Source organism: Bison bison, unplaced genomic scaffold (genome assembly GCF_000754665.1).
Source record: "Bison bison bison isolate TAMUID 2011002044 unplaced genomic scaffold, Bison_UMD1.0 scf7180017864207, whole genome shotgun sequence".
NCBI classification, from domain to species: domain Eukaryota; kingdom Metazoa; phylum Chordata; class Mammalia; order Artiodactyla; family Bovidae; genus Bison; species Bison bison.
This window is the reverse complement of record NW_011494779.1, coordinates 1,873,746-1,892,744: the sequence shown is the minus strand read 5'-3', so window position 1 is coordinate 1,892,744 and position 18,999 is coordinate 1,873,746. Positions and strand designations below refer to the sequence as shown.

General features: G+C 37.5%; 1 protein-coding gene across 2 annotated transcripts in view; it reads right to left on the bottom strand.

Annotated features, from left to right (window-relative positions):
* DHX36 (DEAH (Asp-Glu-Ala-His) box polypeptide 36) overlaps positions 1–14,374 on the bottom strand; it is a 47,454-nt gene extending 33,080 nt beyond the window's left edge. The window contains exons 1-9 of one of the 2 annotated variants that reach the window (XM_010844749.1): positions 14,052–14,216; positions 10,493–10,564; positions 8,931–9,055; positions 7,945–8,176; positions 6,459–6,497; positions 5,104–5,274; positions 3,290–3,369; positions 2,187–2,261; positions 1,878–2,044 (exon numbers count right to left, since the gene is read on the bottom strand). In XM_010844749.1, coding sequence (XP_010843051.1) covers positions 1,878–2,044; positions 2,187–2,261; positions 3,290–3,369; positions 5,104–5,274; positions 6,459–6,497; positions 7,945–8,176; positions 8,931–9,055; positions 10,493–10,513 — 910 coding nt within the window. In that variant the 5' untranslated portion in view covers positions 10,514–10,564; positions 14,052–14,216. Of the gene's footprint in view, positions 1–1,877; positions 2,045–2,186; positions 2,262–3,289; positions 3,370–5,103; positions 5,275–6,458; positions 6,498–7,944; positions 8,177–8,930; positions 9,056–10,492; positions 10,565–14,051 lie in introns of both variants that reach the window. The other variant, XM_010844748.1, reaches the window with a different exon arrangement.
* Positions 14,375–18,999: the final 4,625 nt, after the last annotated feature.

Genomic DNA, 18,999 nt, shown 5'->3' with positions numbered 1-18,999 from the left:
CCATGCAACTTGTGGGATCTTAGTTCCCTGACCAGGGATCGAACCCAGACCCCAGCAGTGAAAGCACTAAGACTCTCAGGGAATTCCCTCAAATTTAGTTTCAAATCATCCTGACCCTCTGTTAATTATGCAACCTTGGGTAAGCTACTTAACTATTCTGAGGTTGTTTTCCATCTGTAACAATGAGAATAGCACCTACTTCACAAGGTATCAATGAGCATTGATGAAGATAGGCCAAATACTCTACCCAGCCAAGCTGAGGGTATTCCACAGTTATCACTGATATCACAGTTATCACTAGTTATCACTGTTATTAGCAAATTGCCACTTTAGCCTGAGATACATCACTTCATGGGAAATAGATGGGGAAACAGTGGAAACAGTGTCAGACTTTATTTTTTTGGGCTCCAAAATCACTGCAGATGGTGACTGCAGCCATGAAATTAAAAAACACTTACTCCTTGGAAGGAAAGTTATGACCAACCTAGATAGCCTATTGAAAGCAGAGATATTACTTTGCCAACAAAGGTCCATCTAGTCAAGGCTATGGTTTTTCCAGTGGTCATGTATGAATGTGAGAGTTGGACTGTGAAGAAAGCTGAGCGCCGAAGAATTGATGCATTTGAACTGTGGTGTTGGAGGAGACTCTTGAGAGTCCCTTGGACTGCAAGGAGGTCCAACCAGTCCATCCTAAAGGAGATCAGTCCTGGGTGTTCTTTGGAAGGAATGATGCTAAAGCTGAAACTCCAGTACTTTGGCCACCTCATGCGAAGAGTTGACTCACTGGAAAAGACTCTGATGCTGGGAGGGATTGGGGGAAGGAGGAAAAGAGGACGACAGAGGATGAGATGGCTGGATGGCATCACTGACTCGACGGACGTGAATTTGAGTGAACTCCGGGAGTTGGTGATGGACAGGGAGGCCTGGCGTGCTGCGATTCATGGAGTCGCAGAGAGTCAGACACAACTGAGCGACTGAACTACATAAAAGCTACAGAAGACTATCAAAAAAAGTTTATAAATTTTTCAAATCTGTGGTTTGACTTTATTAATGTCACCTTAATTATCTGGTGGTAGCACCAAAAGGCTACATCTCTTTACTACAAGACGAGAGATGATGCCACCATTTAAAAAACTACTAGAGAGGGCTTCCCTGGTAACTCAGTGGTACAGAATCTGCCTGCCAACGCAGAAGACATGGGTTCAACGCTGGTATGGGAGGACCCCACATGCTTCTGGCGGAGAAGGCAACGGCAACCCACTCCAGTACTCTTGCCTGAAAAATCCCATGGACGGAGGAGCCTGGTGGGCTGCAGTCGATGGGGTCACACAGAGCTGGACACAACTGAAGTGACTTAGCAGCAGCAGCACATGCTTCTGGAGCAGTTCATGTGCCACCAACTACTGAGCTCATATACTGTAACTATTTAAGCCTGAGGACCTAGAGCCTGTGCTCTGCAACGTGAAGCCAGTGCAATGAGAAGCCTGTATACCACAACTAGAGAGTAGCCCCTACTCCCTGCAACTAGAGAAAAGCCCGTGCAGCGACAGACACAACACAGTCAAAAATAAATAAGTATTTTAAAAACTACGAGAGGGTAGATTGGAGACTGGCAACCCACTCCAGTACTCTTGCCTGGAGAATCCCAGGGACAGAGGAGCCTGATGGGCTGCCATCTATGGAGTCGCACAGAGTCGGACACGACTGGAATGACTTAGTAGCAGTGGCAGAGGGTAGATAAATATTCAAATATAATGCATTGCTAAACATTGACTACTTGCATCACTAAACATCTGAAAACATTTTTTAAAAAACTGCTTCTAAATTCAGTGGTTTTGTGATAACTCTGTAAAGTAACAATCATAAATTCTACTCACCAAAATATTCGGAAAACTTCTCAGCATTCAATGTTGCACTCATCAATACTACTTTCAGGTCAGGTCGATAACTGAGAAGATCTTTAACAACAGTCATTAAAACATCTGACTGTAGATTTCTCTCATGGATTTCATCAAGCACGATGTGACTAACACTGGACAGATGGCTACAATAGAAGCATAAAGTTTGCTACTCAACACAAAATCAAAAACAGAACCATTTTAATTTTACATAATAATAAAATCCAGTGTAATAATGACATCTTTTGATGATGTTTAACTAGATGTCCTGCGTTGAAACATACTCACGGGTCTGACTGAAGCCACTGAAGGATGATTCCTGTTGTACAATATAAGATAGAACCTTGTTTCCTTGGCAACCGACTGTGAATAAAAGACATGAATTAATTCTTGGTTTTCTTTACTGATGAACTATTAAATACCACAAACATTTAACAGAAAATCTTCAATTTAAAAAATGCTTTCGGTTTTAATGAAAAACTTCATCCTTAATTTTTCAGTTACCAAAACTACTACAGCACAGTAATGAGAAATACTAGCTTCAAGTTCATTATACATTATTTTTGCTATAAATACAACATTCATAATTTCTTTACAAGACCTACCATTCAGAAAAAGACCAAATATTTAGGAAACTCAACTTCAGTTTAGTGACTGGAAAATCAGTTCATTTAAAAAGACAAACAGAATCTTGAGCTTCAGAGGACTACAAAAATACAGTGGAGGGGGATGGGGGTTGTGAATACAAACTAGCTTAAGGTAGTCAGAGGCTGTGTGGTGGTACCACTCCTTTAGGCGAGTAACGGTCTACTAACATATCCAGGAAAAATGTTATCCTTCTGAACATTTCCTAGTGTAAAAGACATCTTAAAGTGAAAAAAAAAGTGAAGTGAAAGTGTTAGTTCCTCAGTCATGTCTGACTCTTTGAGATCCCCATGGACTGTAGCATGCCAGGCTCCTCTGTCCATGGAATTTTCCAGGCAAGAACACTGGAGTGGGTAACCATTCCCTTTTCCAGGAGATCTTCCCAACCCAGGGATCGAAAGACATCTTAAAATGGCAATTCAAATCTGAATTTGGATCAAAAAAAAAAATGATCTTGTGGGTTGCAAGCCTATGTTGCATTTACTACAAATGTTAATTCTAAAAACAATAATGAGCATAAACATTTGGGGGAAAATCTTTTTTTTTTAAATCTCTGATAACTTCAAAGTTTCACAAAAATCTACCTGTAAACAAGAAGTGAACATTCTTGGAAGTTCTCTGGGGGTCCACTGATTAGGACTCAGCCCTTTCATTGCTGAGGGCCTAGGTTCAATCCCTGGTCAGTGAACTAAGATCTCCCAAGCTGCCTGGCATGGCCAAAAACAAAACAAGTGAACACTCTTTACCTCTGGAGCCGAATTTGGTATCCAGTACTATTACCATTGCCACAAGATTCCGCCCTTTCTGCAGCCACTCTCTCTGCAACCTTTAATTAAAATAAAATACAGTTACAAAGAAAACATTTCCTTTAGAGTAAATATCCTAAATGTCTGTGAAAATCTGGAGTTGTTGAAACACTACTCATTAGATAACAAGAGAAACATATTAAAGTCTGAGGTATCTAAAACTGTTCCCTTTAAGAGCTGAAGACTACCTGCTTATGCTTACTTTTCATTTCCTCTCAAATTCTGCCTCCTATTTCCAAAGCAACTTTCTATAAGTCCTCTCTATCTTTGTCTTAAAAACAGTTGGAAATTCTAATCTAAACTCATAAAGGTTGAATATAATTTCAGAGTAACTATATACTTGATACATTTCTTATCTGATTCTTTTTTGTAGATTAGCAGGTTTAATTCTTAACTCTTGGTTAAGTTCTTAGAATTATGGCTGCTAAAGATAAGCTCTAGACAGATGAAATCCTATAAACTAATACTGATTTGTGCAACTGAAAGTAACCAACAGTCATTTAGTGACAGATCAGTGATTTACGAGGTTAGAAATAGAAAATGACAATTAGCTTTTAAGAAATACTTCAGATGTAAAATTTCCCAATCATCATATCCTGAATACATTAAGACCATTACTTCACTTTTTACTGTTAATTAAACTGCCTATTTAAATATCAACAGATCTTGGGGGGGAAAAAAGCAACGAAATAACCTAATTAACATTTCTCCTTACTGTCAATTTATAGTAGCATGCTGCAGTCCATGGGGTCGCAGAGTCGGACACGACTGAGCAAATGAACTGAACTGATAGTCATATTTTAGTGAAAACGGTAAAATTAGATTTTTAACCAAAGTCTAGCTATATAATAGTGTTACAATGAAAGTGGTTTATTTTTCACCAATCTATGAACTTATGCCATTTCTAGGAATATTATCCTCCCACAAACATGGCAGCTTTACTTTTTAAAAACAGTTATTTCTTAGAAACTATAACTTAAATATATACTGTAGTTGCTACAAAATATTGCTGTAATTGGTAATGCAGTTCCTGACCACAGATTCTGTATAAAATGACTTAGAGATGTAATAAATCACACTATCATAAAATCAAATACAACTGGAAAGCTTCATAATTTAAATTTACACAAAGAATTACATAACACTGAAGTAAATGTACTGTACACCTGATGCTGCAAGAAACCCCAAACATCTTTACAGAACATATAACTCATATATTTAACTAGGCCATCTAACTAAACACAATGTTATCTATAATAAACACGTAGTTAATACCTGTTTCAAAATAAACTCCAAACACCTTATTTTTCTATGACTAATTCCCTAATACTGAATTGCACTAAAAAATCAGAAATACTGCTATCATTCAGTACCTATACACTGAAAAAAAACAGCTGAAAACAGTATTAAATGAATCAAGGAGTAAAAGGTAAAGTATCTAATGATGGAGATTATTTGAAGCTCATACTCAATTCTATAAACATTATCAGCTTTTCATTTAGTTTTATAGAAAATTGCCTGGATTTGCAATTTATCTTGAACTCCTAAACATCTGTTATCAATAAGAGAGAGGTCATTCAATTTCTTGGTCTTTACTACAAAATACTTGCTAACCAAATTTTGCTTTCATAGCAACATATCTTAAACCCAATTAAGAATCACCCCAACACTCAAAATCAGTAATTTCTAGCAAGACTACATAGAAGAATGGGAAAAAAAAAGTTGGGAATTTTAACAAGTGAGAGCTTACTTACTGAAATGGCACTAATTCTTCTTGGCTGAGTACAAACTATCCTACAAGCAGATCCTTTTCCTCTTTCAATGTAGTTATCCAAAATGAACTGAGTAACTTGAGTGGTTTTTCCACAACCGGTTTCACCACTTATCACTGTTACCTGATGGTTATCAATCATATTTACCAATTCCTATTTCAAAATGAGAAAAAAGTGAAGAACATCCATCACATGATGACTAAGTCTGAAAAGTTACCTGAATCTTACCGAACTGAAGGTTAATTGTTTTTAATAAGCATATTAATACTTGAAAATTCTGTTATATGCAATACTGACAGTTTAGGTATCTGGATCTACCAGTTTTCAAGAGATGAGGCACCAAATTTTAAGAACAGAGCCATGGCTCTGTTAAAGAAAAGCACACAAGGAAAAGGAGACAGCTTATAAATTCATGTAAGAATTAACATTAATTAAAAAGAATGTTGACATGTGGGTCTACTGAATATAAGGCAAATCCCCTGAAAAAAACTACTCAGAACATCAAGGATTTATGTTATAAATCATAAATACGGCTTTGTCTACAGGATAAGTTGTATACTGTTTGAGAACAAGGAAGAATATAATTTAAGACTATTCCCTTTTAAATAATTAAAACAGAGCGAAGTTTTAAATAACTACATCAAATGACTAAAATTCAGGTACTATCTGGAAAACTGCCTACTCAGGAAAGATCTTCTTATAGATAAACATGAATATTTTCAAATTAGTAGTACTAATAAAACCATCCCACCACTACTTCAAAAGGGTGTTAGGAGTTATTTTTAATCTATGAAACAGTCTAACTTGAAAACTCACCATTTAAAAATGTATCTGATACCTCATATATATCAGAACAAATTCCAACAAAGTAACAGCCAGAAGTATTTAGAAGCAGACCATGATTCATTCATTCAAAAGGTATTTACTAGGGGTCTACAGAATGTAAAGCACTGTTCTGAGTAAAGAGGTACAGAGTGACCAAAACAGACCGTCCTTAAGAAAAGTAAAGTCAGAACAAAGGAAGACTGAGAGGTCAGGGAAGGATGGGAGACTATATTATTCTATACAGGGTGATTGTATGAGGAAACAAACTTACAAGTGAAAATTCTGTTTTTAAACTCTATCATGGACATAAATAAAGAAAAATTTTCAGTAAAACTGCTTCAGAAATTTTTTGTTTTTTTTGGTCTTTCAACAATTCAAAAGAATAAAACGAACTTCCAAGACTATCCTTTAGGGAAAGGTTCATTAATTTATATTTCTTCTTGATTCAAAGCTTAAAAGAAATGGATTTAAGCATTTTGCAAATCATATTAAATAGTGTATATAAATTTTACCTTTTGCATTCCATACGATGGCAGCTTTTCCCTGAAACGCTGAAATTATAAAAAGAAAAAAAAATTTTCATTTTTTACACGAGAAATATAATCAAATTATAATCCTGGTAAATAGAATATATCATAGATAAACATATTAAGAGTCCAAAAGTATTTTTTTTTACCACATAGCTTGAGGTGTCAAGACTTATCTTGGAAAATAGCACAATGACAGGCATCAAGCAAGTGGAAAAATGTTTATCAAAAAATTGTAACTTAAAGGAAAAAAAATATGGCATATTACCCAGGATGAAAAAAGTTGAGGTCTTAAAAACACTTAAATTTTAAACCTGGTTCTGGTACTAGCTGTGCAAGCACAAAGCACAGGTAGGTCACTAAACCTAAGATTCTTTTTCCTCCTGTGAAACAGACAAGTGTAATCTGCACAGGGCTGCTGAGAGGTTTAAATGATGTGGTACACAGGAAGCATTTACAACATGCCTGACCAAAAGGAAGACCAACCACTTCTTCTCCTAACTTTCTCTGCACTAGATCAATTACTCATCTTCAATAATATCTGAGTTCTGTCCTCCATACAAAGCAGAGATGGCAGCTAACACTGTGTTCCTAAGGTTATACAAGCAGCTCAGCTCTCAGGTAAAATAGTCTCAATAACTTCATCTTGAAATCTTCTCTGCCCCTAATACATATTTTCACTCAAAAGGCATCAAAGAGCTACAGCATTTGGTCCCCAGACAACCTCAGCTGATCTGTTTTAATAAGGATATTCAACCTTCACTGAGCCAAAAGATCCTTTCTTTCCTACAGGAGATACAATGATCTGCCTTTCTCAAAAACAGCAGTACATATCTGCACATTAAAGACATGGCTCTCAGAATTCCCTAGTTTCTTTAAAAAAAAAAAAGTGAACATTTTATTACATCTATCTCTAGAACATCCATCCATCCACAAAGCATTCAATTTCATGTTTTAGCAGGAGGGACCTTGCCCAGGATAAGAAAATACTGAAAAAATTTCAAGAGAACTCAGTTGCCACAGTTCTGTCTTTAAAGTGTCAGTGTACCTAAGCACATCATATGACTTTTGAGGGATTTAATTTTAACATCTGTAAAAGGAAAGAGTGGATTAGATGTTCCAGAAGAAAACAACTTTACAATTCTAACCAACCTGTCTCTTATAACATCTAACAGTCTAAAAATATTAAAGAGTGATTTTTTTTCCATTTGCACTACCCATTTCTTAAATATTTCTTCTCTTCATCATATAAACTGTGAGATAGGCTCCTTATGTGTAATTCCATTCTCACTACTTTTCTGTACTATGGGGGGGTGGGTGGGAGGGATAGGGTGGGGGTGGGGGATTCTCAGAGGATGGCTTTTTGAAAAATCTCAACTCATTTAGCTATCAGGCAGCTACCTCTAACCATAAATACATTTTTATCAAGTGTCAGAAGAGATGACAAGTAAAAATCTTTTCTTTCCATTACCTGCATTTCAATATACCGAAGGTCAGTTTTTTTCTTTTGTAAATCTTCCAATAATTGTTGGTCTAGAGTTGCATCTGGTTCATTTTCTTGCAAGAGATATTCAGAATCACGATCAATGTATTTGTCCCTGATTCTAAATGGCCTCTTTTCTTGATTTATCATTTTTTTTTCCTGATGCTCCACATTCTTTACTGAATTTGGTTTGTTCTCAGCAGGAGCTTCAGTACCATATCTATTTTGAAAAAATAAAAAAATGATAAAGGTTAAATAAAGATCCACTCAAGCCCTGAAACAATAGAACAATATGCTGTTTAATGATTTCAAAATCACCAAAATCAAGTGCTTATTCTTTTATCTTAGTAGAGCAATATGAAAATACTTAGATTCTTATAATAAATTCAATTTCCACCCTACAAATAGATACTGACAGATAGGTTATTCCTTGTGGTAGTTAAACAATAAAAGTCTACCCAATAGTCATTCCTTCATAGCAATGACTTAGTGTTTTTCTTTACCTAATTTTCTGAGCCTTGTTTTATTACACAACTTCATTTTCTTCCTGCTACCCTTTCTGGGCTACAAATGGGATGCTATACTACGCAGTCCCAGAAAAACTACTTCTAATTTGCCCTGATGATAGTTTCTATGAATTTCCTACAACAGCAATTTAACTTTTTACAGATCTCCTCCACAAGAGAATTTTGGAAATACAATGGTGGGTAGTTAGAACAATAAATAATAACTTCATCAGCCTACTATGTAAATAGATTATTCCTACCATTAAATTCTTCTGTGGGAATGATACCACCTAGATTTTTAAATCTTTCACTAACCCTGCTCAATCTACATAAGAAGAAAAAATACTTTGAGGCTAAATTACACTTATAGAAGAGTCTAACAATATTTATTATCATTTTTTGCAAGCAAATGCTCTAAAACAAGTGTCACTCTGTTAATTTTTTTAAAAAGAATACTTTTTGTTTTACCCATGATCTTCAGGAGCAAACCAAGATATCTGTGCTTCTTCATCTTTATCATTCTTAGTTTGCACAGAATGTAGCAGCTGCACAATTTGTTCTTCTCGACGTTCATCCATATGTACTACAGCTCTCTATGTTGTGCAAAGGAAAAAGCACCCTTATCAACATGAGAAAACGTGCAAAATCATCTGACAACTAAAAAAATTAAAGCAACACAATATATATTCAACAAACATATAAAAGAAAGTTAAACCCACCCCCCACTTGCCTTCCAAACACTTTTCTACTATGTGTCTATAAAATCATCTCTACTATAACTGGTGAAGAAAGAATTATGTCCTTTACTAAAACTTTGGTGCTCTTTCTACCCTTACATTATACTGTTATTACTTTTTTCCTATCTTAAAATTTAAAAGATACAATTAAATTTAATAAACGCAAATGTTCTGATAAAAACAAAAGTTAAAAAATGCAAGAAATGTTTTGGTGGCAATGAGCATTTACATCTCTTACATTATAAATAGTCTCACTTAAAAAGTTCTCAACTTGTAATATTAATTTTATATTCACAAAAAGGTGAGATGATTGAAAGACAAAATAGCCCCTGAAAAACATATAAAACTTTTTTGGCAAATTATTTTTAATGAGGTTTTCTTTACAATGAGGCCCCAGAGGCTGTGGCAGTTAATTCAAGAATGCTCAAATTCCAAACCTGAATCTAGCCCTTTTCTGTAGGTGTCTCCTTCCTAACCTTCTTCCAATTACATTACTTTTCACTTTACCTCACCCTCTGCCTGAAGAATCTCATACACATATTTTAGGTTTCATGACTTATCAAGGTATTTGATTTTTTGATTATCCCTTTCCTGCTCTGGACATTCTCAAACATTCTTTCAGCTTATAATTGGAAACTCCTGGCAAAGGAGACTCACAATGTTGTCCAAATTATTGCGCAGAGGCTCTGTGGACTTTATTCTCATGAGAACTGTTCAGTGAACTCCAATGGTCAAGTAATGTGAGCAGAAAACCTTTACTGTGATAATTCATTAAGATCTATGGGCTCTCTACTACTACTGTAACATGATTTAGTCTTCTCTAATACACCTTTCCTCTCCACTGGCTCCTTACCATCAGTTCATGATGGTAGGAATTGAACACAGTCAAACCTCTTCACTTTTAAAACAAAAACAAATATTTTCCCTTGAATTCTCCCACCCTTAACTTTTCTCCTTCCTTTCCACTGTAGAACTGCCTGGAAGTACCCCATTTCTGCCTCTTTCCTTCTCCAGGCACTCCACTGTAATCTGGTTTTTAATTCCACAACTCCATGAAAAGTGCTCTCATCAAGGTTACCAATTACATTGTTGCTAAATCCAAGACACTCTGAACTCTTATATTACTTGACATTAGTGCAGCATTTGCCACTACTGATTACTTTCACTTTTCTATATACTCTTTTTCTCCCTAAAGGATTCTCCTGGATTCCAAAACAACATCCACATCCTTATTTTTCTCTTCTCTGAAGGCTCCTTCCTAGATCTTTCAAGCTTCTCCTCCTCAGCCCATACCTTGTTTCTCTTGTTCTTCATTATACAGCCTGAGTGCTCAGCAGGCCAGCAGTATTGACGTCATCTGGGAGCCTGTGAGAAAAGCTGTATCTGAGCCCGCGCGAGTTCTACATCTTTACAAGATACCAGGTGATTCAGGTTTGAGAAGCAATGGTCTACAGATTTCAGGCCTGTCCCATCACTATTCCCATTCACTTCTATATCTCAACTACTAGGCATAGTCCCACAAACTTGTTAAGTGTTCACCTGCAGTCTAGATTCCTCTAGGCATCAGATCCACACAGCCTTCTACTTCCCTGAAACCACCACTTATATGCCCTATAATACCACACTTGGTGTGCTTAAGCTGATCCCATCGTTTTCCTCCAGTAAGTGTGCTCTTTGTGGTCATTAGTGTCATTCATTCACACCTGCTTTCCCCTTTCTCCAGCTAAAATCATCTTGAGTCTATCTCCTAAAACATTTGAAGCTGTCCACTTCTGCCATCCCTACTGCCAATGTCCTAATTCAAGGTGTCATTCCTCACCTGAATTACTGCAGGGGCTATTTAACTGGTCTCCCCGTCCCAGAATTCTCTCTTCTTCAATCCATTCTCTATACGGCTACCCAGAGTGAATTTAAACACAAATCTAACACTTCATTTTTGCTTAAAATGCTTTAATGACTTTGCTAGAGTTCTTAGGGGAAAGAACGTCAGAGCTCTACTTATCTTCTAGTCCAGGACCTTTCATACTGCTATCTGTGCAATGAAAGTATCGTGACCAGCATTAAAGGGGGGCAGGAGGAGAGGGCAGAAAGGTAGAAACAAAAACAAAAGCCCCAGGGCAATGTACAGGTAATTAAGTATTATTTTATGAAACGCCTTGTTCAGTTATACATAAGTACTGGGTTGCAAATTAAAATATAGTCTGTTTTCTGCCCTCCTCAGCCATGCCCTTACTTGATCAGTTCTTTGAACACATTCCTCCTGACCTCTAGGCTGTGGTGCATGCTGCTGCTTCTGCCTAAGACCCCAAGTCAAAAACACAAATATACTTTCTCAAGTTTCAGCTTAAGGGTTTTTTTTTCTAGGGAACCTACTAAGCTCTTCCTAATTTGAGTCAGGTGATAAGCCCATAGCTTCCTTACTGTACTACTTAAACATTGTATTCTAACTGCCCTATAGCACCTAACACACCACAATTTCTGTAAGGTGCCTCTAATACTATTTCAAATACATTAGAGCCTCAAAAATATCTTTTGAAACTGTAACAATGCATCATTAGAACACAGTCACTGTAAGCAGAAAGATTATTTAAACGGTAAAGGTTTGGGAATCTTGAATGGGAAGCAAGCAATCATGCAGGGCTGAAAGTGATCCAAAAAAGAGAAGCTGAGCCAAATTATTGAAATATTTCAAAAAATTGAAATATTTAGTAGAGAAAATGGAGAGATAATTTTAGAGAATGGTATGAGAACTATAATAAAAAAGCAAAAAAAAAAAAGTATGTTTATGAAAGCTTTAATTACATCAGATTGGGAAATGAGCTCAGAAAGGTATGGGTCATAGAAGGAAACCTGATATGTAGAATCTAAATTGCCAAGATTCCTGGAAAACACATTAGGATGCGACCGAAATGTATGAGACTGAGACAGAAGTGACCTGGCTTTCAAATTGTCAGCTAGAGAATGAGATGATCTAAGGCTCTACAAGAGTCAGATTTTATGGGAAGGAGTAGAAATAGAAATAGAAATCATCCTAGAGATCAGTCCTGAGTGGTCTGATGTTGAAGCTGAAACTCTAATACTTTGGCCACCTGATGCGAAGAGCTGTCTCATTTGAAAAGACCCTGATGCTGGGAAAGATTGAGGGCAGGAGGAGAAGGGGACAACAGAGGATGAGATGGCTGGATGGCATCACCGACTCGAAGGACATGAGTTTGGGTGAACTCCGGGAGTTGGTGATGGACAGGGAGGCCTGGAGTGCTGCAATTCATGGGGTCGCAAAGAGTCGGACACGACTGAGTGACTGAACTGAAGGCTCTACAAGAGTCAGATTTTATGGGAAGGAGTAGAAATAGAAGACCAGACAGTTAAGATTCAGGGAAAGACAACAAAATAGTGGCTTGATCTATGGAAACTACTGTGGAGATAGGTGGTTAGAGTTGAGATATATGAAGGAAAACAGATTTGCTGAAATGAAAGAATCAAAACCAATCTCATTTTGGCCTTGACAAATGAAAAACTGGCAGTGACTTGTACTAAAATGGAGAAGGTTTTGGGAGGTGGCGGAAGTCAAGAGTTTAGTTTATAATCATGCAATGTACAACTGGCTTCAGGTGGAAATAACAGATTTTCCTGATTTGCTTAACGTTTCACCTGTTTAGTTCTTATTTTTTCAACTAGACTGTAAGTTCCTTGAATACTTTTCAGATCTCCATAGCAACATGCATAAAACCTTGTGTGAAAAAAGGGTAAAAAAAAAATTGATAAAGAATTCTTGGGAAGTTACTATGTATATTCTCAAATACTAATCATTCAATCATTCTCCCAATTTCAAGACAACTTAGATGTGCTTCCCTTAACTTTAAAAAAAAGTTTGCTCGATGAATACTCTATTTGCATGTCAAATAAATATGTCGTTTGAAGAATAATGGTAAATTGTTAAGGTAAATGGATAATGTTCCCCCGAAATTCAATAAAAATGACATCAGTTCAGTTAGATAAAAGGAAAACAAAGAAATGGGATAACTGAAACACAGAAGCCTAAATGGTGATTCAATCACACTCTGCATCTAATATGAAAGATGCTTTTTAAGTAATTTTTTAAGTAGAAAGCTACTGTAGAGCTCATATTAAGAAGACTTAGGTTTAATCATATATACATAATTATTACAATAGGCCACTCGGGGAACTTTAATGGGTCCTTTACTACAGACAGGTGTTTAGTATACAAATCAAAGCAACAACTGCCAGCTGAAGACAAAAGACCAAATCAACTCTCGAAACTTCTTCCACTTCTAGGATCCTAGGTTTCCTTCTCAAAGAGCTCCTAATCAGCAGAAATCTCCGCAGCCCATCGTAATAATAAAAAACCTAAGTTTGTGCCTATCTTAATACTAAAATGAAAGCTGGAAGGATCTACATTCAAAATAGTGCTTTTTGTTCCACGCAAACCTGTATTTAATGTATAAAACCGCTATTTTAGAGTTCATCAGGCAAAGAACTTAAAGTAACATCATAACGGAAAGGGTAGCTACAGATACTACGTGATACCCAATAAAGTTAATTCCGGATGGACCTTCAATTTAATATTTGGTTCCCAGTTCTCTGTCTTTCAAGCAAAGTGTACTCTTGGCCCGCATAAACCTCAACAGCTCCAGGTAAGATGCACGTGGCCAACGTTTTCGCTACCGCTCTAGTATCCACTACAGGAAGCTTTAGCACTTGCACTTCACAAAGCACATACACCAGTTTAAAAAAAAGAAAAAAAAAAGTTAAAAAAAGGGGGGCGGTGCAGAAGGCTGGAAAAGAAACCTGTCCAGCCCCATCCTCCCTCCACTACCGAGTCTCAGTTTACCTCCTGCCTCTCTGCTTCCTTGTTCTTCTGGCCTTGTTTCTTCGCGTACCATAAGCCGATTTCGCGGCCTTTCAGGTGCCCGGGATGTCGGCCTCGGCCGCCTCGACCACCACCTCCGCCGCCGCCACCTCCAGAGCCTCGGTTCCCCCCATGGCCTCCTCCATGGTTTCCTCCATAGCTTCCTCCGTAACCCCCGCCAGAGCTGCGGGGGCCACCATCGCGGCCCCAGTTCTGATGGTAGTCATAGCTCATTGTCCCAGCAGACCTCAACTCGTGAGTACCTGCAACCGCTGGAAATGGCGACCGGGGCCGGAAGCCGGTGAGCGTCCACTTCCGCTTTGCTTCCGGCGCCCAGCGCAAGAGGGAGGGACATTAAATGTCACAAGCAGACGTTTCCGGTGACGTCACAGGGCGTCGGCCCGGGAGGTCCCCGGGTTGGCTCAGGTGAAATCTGTGTTGTGCTCAGATATTTATCTTTATACCTTTGGAGGGAGAGGCAGCAGGAGGCTTATAGGTTTTCTTTCTGGAAGTCCAGCATGTGAGGAAACGGGTTTTGGGTTTTAGTTTATTCTCTCGGGAGTTTGCTTCCCAGTAGGCCCTGTAAATGTCGGTTGGCACAGTAAAAGAACCTGTGAGTCGAATGTTTTTCCCCCTAAAGTCTTTAAATTAATTCCTTTAAAAATTTTTGAACTAGTGGCTATGGCATGAAAACAGCCTCGCACCTGTTTCAAATCAATGATTAAGTATAAGAACGTTCCTGCCTCTCTTAAAGGATTGTCGTCGTTTACTACCTTTATCTAAAGGCATAAGATGAGCCTGCTTACCCAAATTCAGTGTAGAGCACTTAGGCAATTTAAGTAAAACAGCAGTTGAAGATTCCTATGTTTAGGTGAAGCTGTCTATTGCTGATTGAGCAGGCCATTGAGTATCTTCCACGAGCTATTCTTGAATAATCAAGTGGTTTGGCTACACAGGCTTGCAAATTTCCCTGGGACTATCCGGTTCATTTATACATATACTGATTTAAAGGTGCTGGAGATATTCACTCAACAAGACAAGTATGGCATCAACTTTCATTTGCTTGCAGTATTTAAGAGAAGATAAAGGCAAAAGAAATGCACATTGTGAGTTAAAGGAAAATGCCATATGAAGGGGTTCAGAATACTTCACTGTGGCAGAAAACATTATTTTGAACCGTAGCAATTGAATTCCTAAAATCTTTTAAATGCCTAAAAACACGGCCTCCCAGAAGAACTCAGATCTTTATTGTCATAAATCCCTTCCTTGGGAGAGTAATCAGAGAAGATGGACTAGATGGACTTTTGTCACTGGAGACTGCAAATCAGCATCACACCTAAAAAGACTTGGTAACAAAAATATCTTCCATCTATCCTCATAAAAGCACATTTATGTTTCATAAAAACCATTTGTTTTCCCATAAATAGCTTTCTCCTCCTTCCCTTCTCTAAAAGATGATACATAAGTGCCAAGTTCTAACCCCTGCCTTGAGGCACAATTCTGTGAACTCCTGTAGATATGTGATTAAATCTGTTTTGTGTGCATATGGGTGTGCTCACCTGTGTCTGACTTTTGTAACCCCATGGACTGTAGCCCACCGGGCTCCTGTGTCCTTGGGGTTTTCCAGACAAGAATACTGAAGTGGATTTTCACTTCCTTCACTTGCTAATCCATCTTTTGTCAATTTAGTATGCCAAGTCCCAGAGAACTAAACATAGGAGGGTAAAGGAAAAAAAATTTCCCCCACCCACCAATAGCCATGAGATGTTATGGAAAAAGAATATAATTTTGGAATCAGGTTCTTTCTAAAGAATGAGAGAGTAAGCAGTAAATTATTACAGGTGGATGGAACATTGTGCTTGAAGAAAGACGATGGAAATGTTAGAGAGTGAGAAAATTCCACACTGAAACTTAAGAAATTGATGGTTAAGGCCAAAGTGATAGAAAGGAGCCTGGCCATAAAAGACCTTACATGTCACAGAAAGAATAATACATTTTAAATCAGGGAAATATTTTTTGACTGCTTTGAGTAGAAAGGAATGGAGAAGGCAAGAATGTATGTAGAGAGACTTAGGCTGTGATTTTGGGGAGACAGAATGGGATGACAGAACAAGATGGAATATGGGAAGGAATGGAATTAAGAAATACTAATGAAAAAAATATGATCAAGATTTGGTAATTCACTTGGATGTGGAGAATTAGAGGAAAGGGTCAGGTGACTCCTAAGTTGAAGATTTGAAAGATGATCCAACGGAGAGGTACTGTATCCTAAAATATAAAGAACATAGGATGAGGAAGATTTTGGTGGGGGGAAGTTGGAGGGCGAGGCTTGAGTTAATATATATAATTAATAATAGTAGAGTTTGAGCACCTATGAAACATACAAATTGATGTCTAGAAAGCAGTTGGTTTTATGAGTTAAAAGTGTAGAGAGAGAAGACTGAGAGTGTATGTTTGGGGAGTTCTTAGCTAATATTAAAATTATAGGAATGGAGAGTTCAAATAAATGTACCCGTTGGGCACACCTGATACACAAGTATGTGAATTTTTCAGTATAGGAGTAGATAGTCATTGGAGATGATAGGAACAAAAGAAGAAGGACATAGTGTGGATTGTTTGAGATAATGTTTCAAATGACACCAGAGAGCTTGCTCTCTTTCCTCAGAAGGAAGGCCATGTGAGGACAGAGGCTGTCTACAAGCCAAGAAGAGAGCTCTTACCAAGAACCAAATCAGTTAACACCTTGATCTTTGACTTGCATCTCTGATGAAATGTTACCTTAATCAGCGAATGCTTTCCTCACTGAAATATTTGAAAACAACACTTCTTCTGTCATTATTCCTTTATTCTAATTTTTTAAAATTACATCTGGTGCCTATTTTATGTCAAAATACTTAGCATTACCTGAGATATATGCATGCTGCTGCTAAATCTCTTCAGTCGTGTTCGACTCTGTGCGACCCCATAGACGGCAGCCCGCCAGGCTCCCCCGTCCCTGGGATTCTCCAGGCAAGAACACTGGAGTGGGTTGCCATTTCCTTCTCCAGCGCATGAAAGTGACACGTGAAAATGAAGTCGCTCAGTCATGTCCGACTCTTCTCGATCCCATAGACTGCAGCCCACCAGGCTCCTCCCTCCATGGGATTTTCCAAGCAAGAGTACTGGAGTGGGGTGCCATTGCCTTTTCCGGACATATATGCATATATACATATATATGTAGTGAAGCTCTGTATATGACCTGTATAAGAGCTGTATATGACCAATGTACATATATGTAGTGAAGAGCTTAATCCTATCCAAAGAGAGGCCTGACCTTTGCTCTAAACCCTTGGAATGTTATACGTGATAGAAGTGACTTTGAGGTCCTTAGATCAGCCAGATAGTAAAAATGTGATTTAGTGTAGTACCTTTGAGTTATTCATTCCATATAAGCTTGACCTCCTGAGGAGATGGAAACTGAGATCAGTCTTGTGAGAAGTCAACCATCTTTGCCCTACTCCTACATGATGAAGTCCCATTAAAGACTGCACAACAAGATTCATTCCTTATTGGCAATATTCCACGTGTGTTGTCACACATTGATGCTAGGGAAGTAGTGCTGTTCATGACTCCTCAGGGAAAGGAAAGCAGAGGCTCCATACTTAGGCCTTTTTTCTGGATTCTGCTGTATGTGCTTCTTCTCTTGGCTGATTGTGATCTGTATCCTTTCCTTGTAACATACCATAACTGTGACTATACAACTTTCAAGGAGTTCTATGAGTTCTTCTAGTGAATTATTAAAATTGATAGTGGTTTGGGGAACACCAGAACTCACACATGATGTCAGATGTGAGGAAAGTCTTTACAGCCGAAACCAACACAACACTGTAAAGCAACTATACTCCCCAAGAAAAAAGGAAGTCAAAGAAGTCTCGTGTGTGCTCACAGTCTATTCACAGTATATATGTGTATATACACACACATTTTTTTTGTTTTTTTTGCAAAATATTACATAATTATTACATAGTTATAATCCTGTGTACCTAGAATAATTTTTAGCATGAAATAGGCATTCACTAAATATTATGATGAATACATGAATGAAAGTAGCTGAATAGTACAAGAAATTAAGAGAAAATCTATTTATTAAATTCAGTACTACAGAACTACATTGAGAAAAAAACTTCCAAACAATGCATTACCAAGCCTTTTAAAAATTGTTTTAATTAATACTGTGATATTTGCTATCTTCAAAATGGTTGCCTCTGTCAGTCATAACTCTTGGAAGTCTTTGGGATTATGTAATATGCTTTTATATTATTGGGAAATTATAGGTATTATGACTTTTCAGTTTATAGGAGTCACCACCAGGTGGTGATATTTTTATTAAGTAAACAGTTTTTGTCTTCAGCTATATCAGTCTGTGTAGAAAAGAGATAAACTATATGAAGTAGAGCATTTATTAATAATAAGAACAATATAACAATGCAAAGGTAATATATTTAAACATAGCACAAAATATCTATAAGGATATGTCCTATACCAGAACACATTTTTACAATCATAATCACATTAAAGAGTAAGCAGATTTTATACTGGTGTAGTCAAACTTTCCCCTCTCTTAACAGGGATTGATAGGAGCCGTTCATGCTTTGGCATAGGCCCCTGTAGATTTTTCTTGAGATCCACTTCCTGTTGCCTTGGAGTTTGAAGTGTTACAGGTTACCATTGTGATGCTGATTAGTCTATGGCTTGAGGGTAAATAATCCTGGTATTGTATCAATACAACAGAATTTTTAAGTGTATCCATCATATAGTTAATTCAACAACCAAAGACAATTAAATGGGAATATGCTAGTGTTTTTTTGTTTTGTATTCAGTTCCTCCGGCATAGGCCCAAGTCCAGTGAAAAGAAAATAGCACACAGGAGAGAAAGGGCTGTTACTGTCTT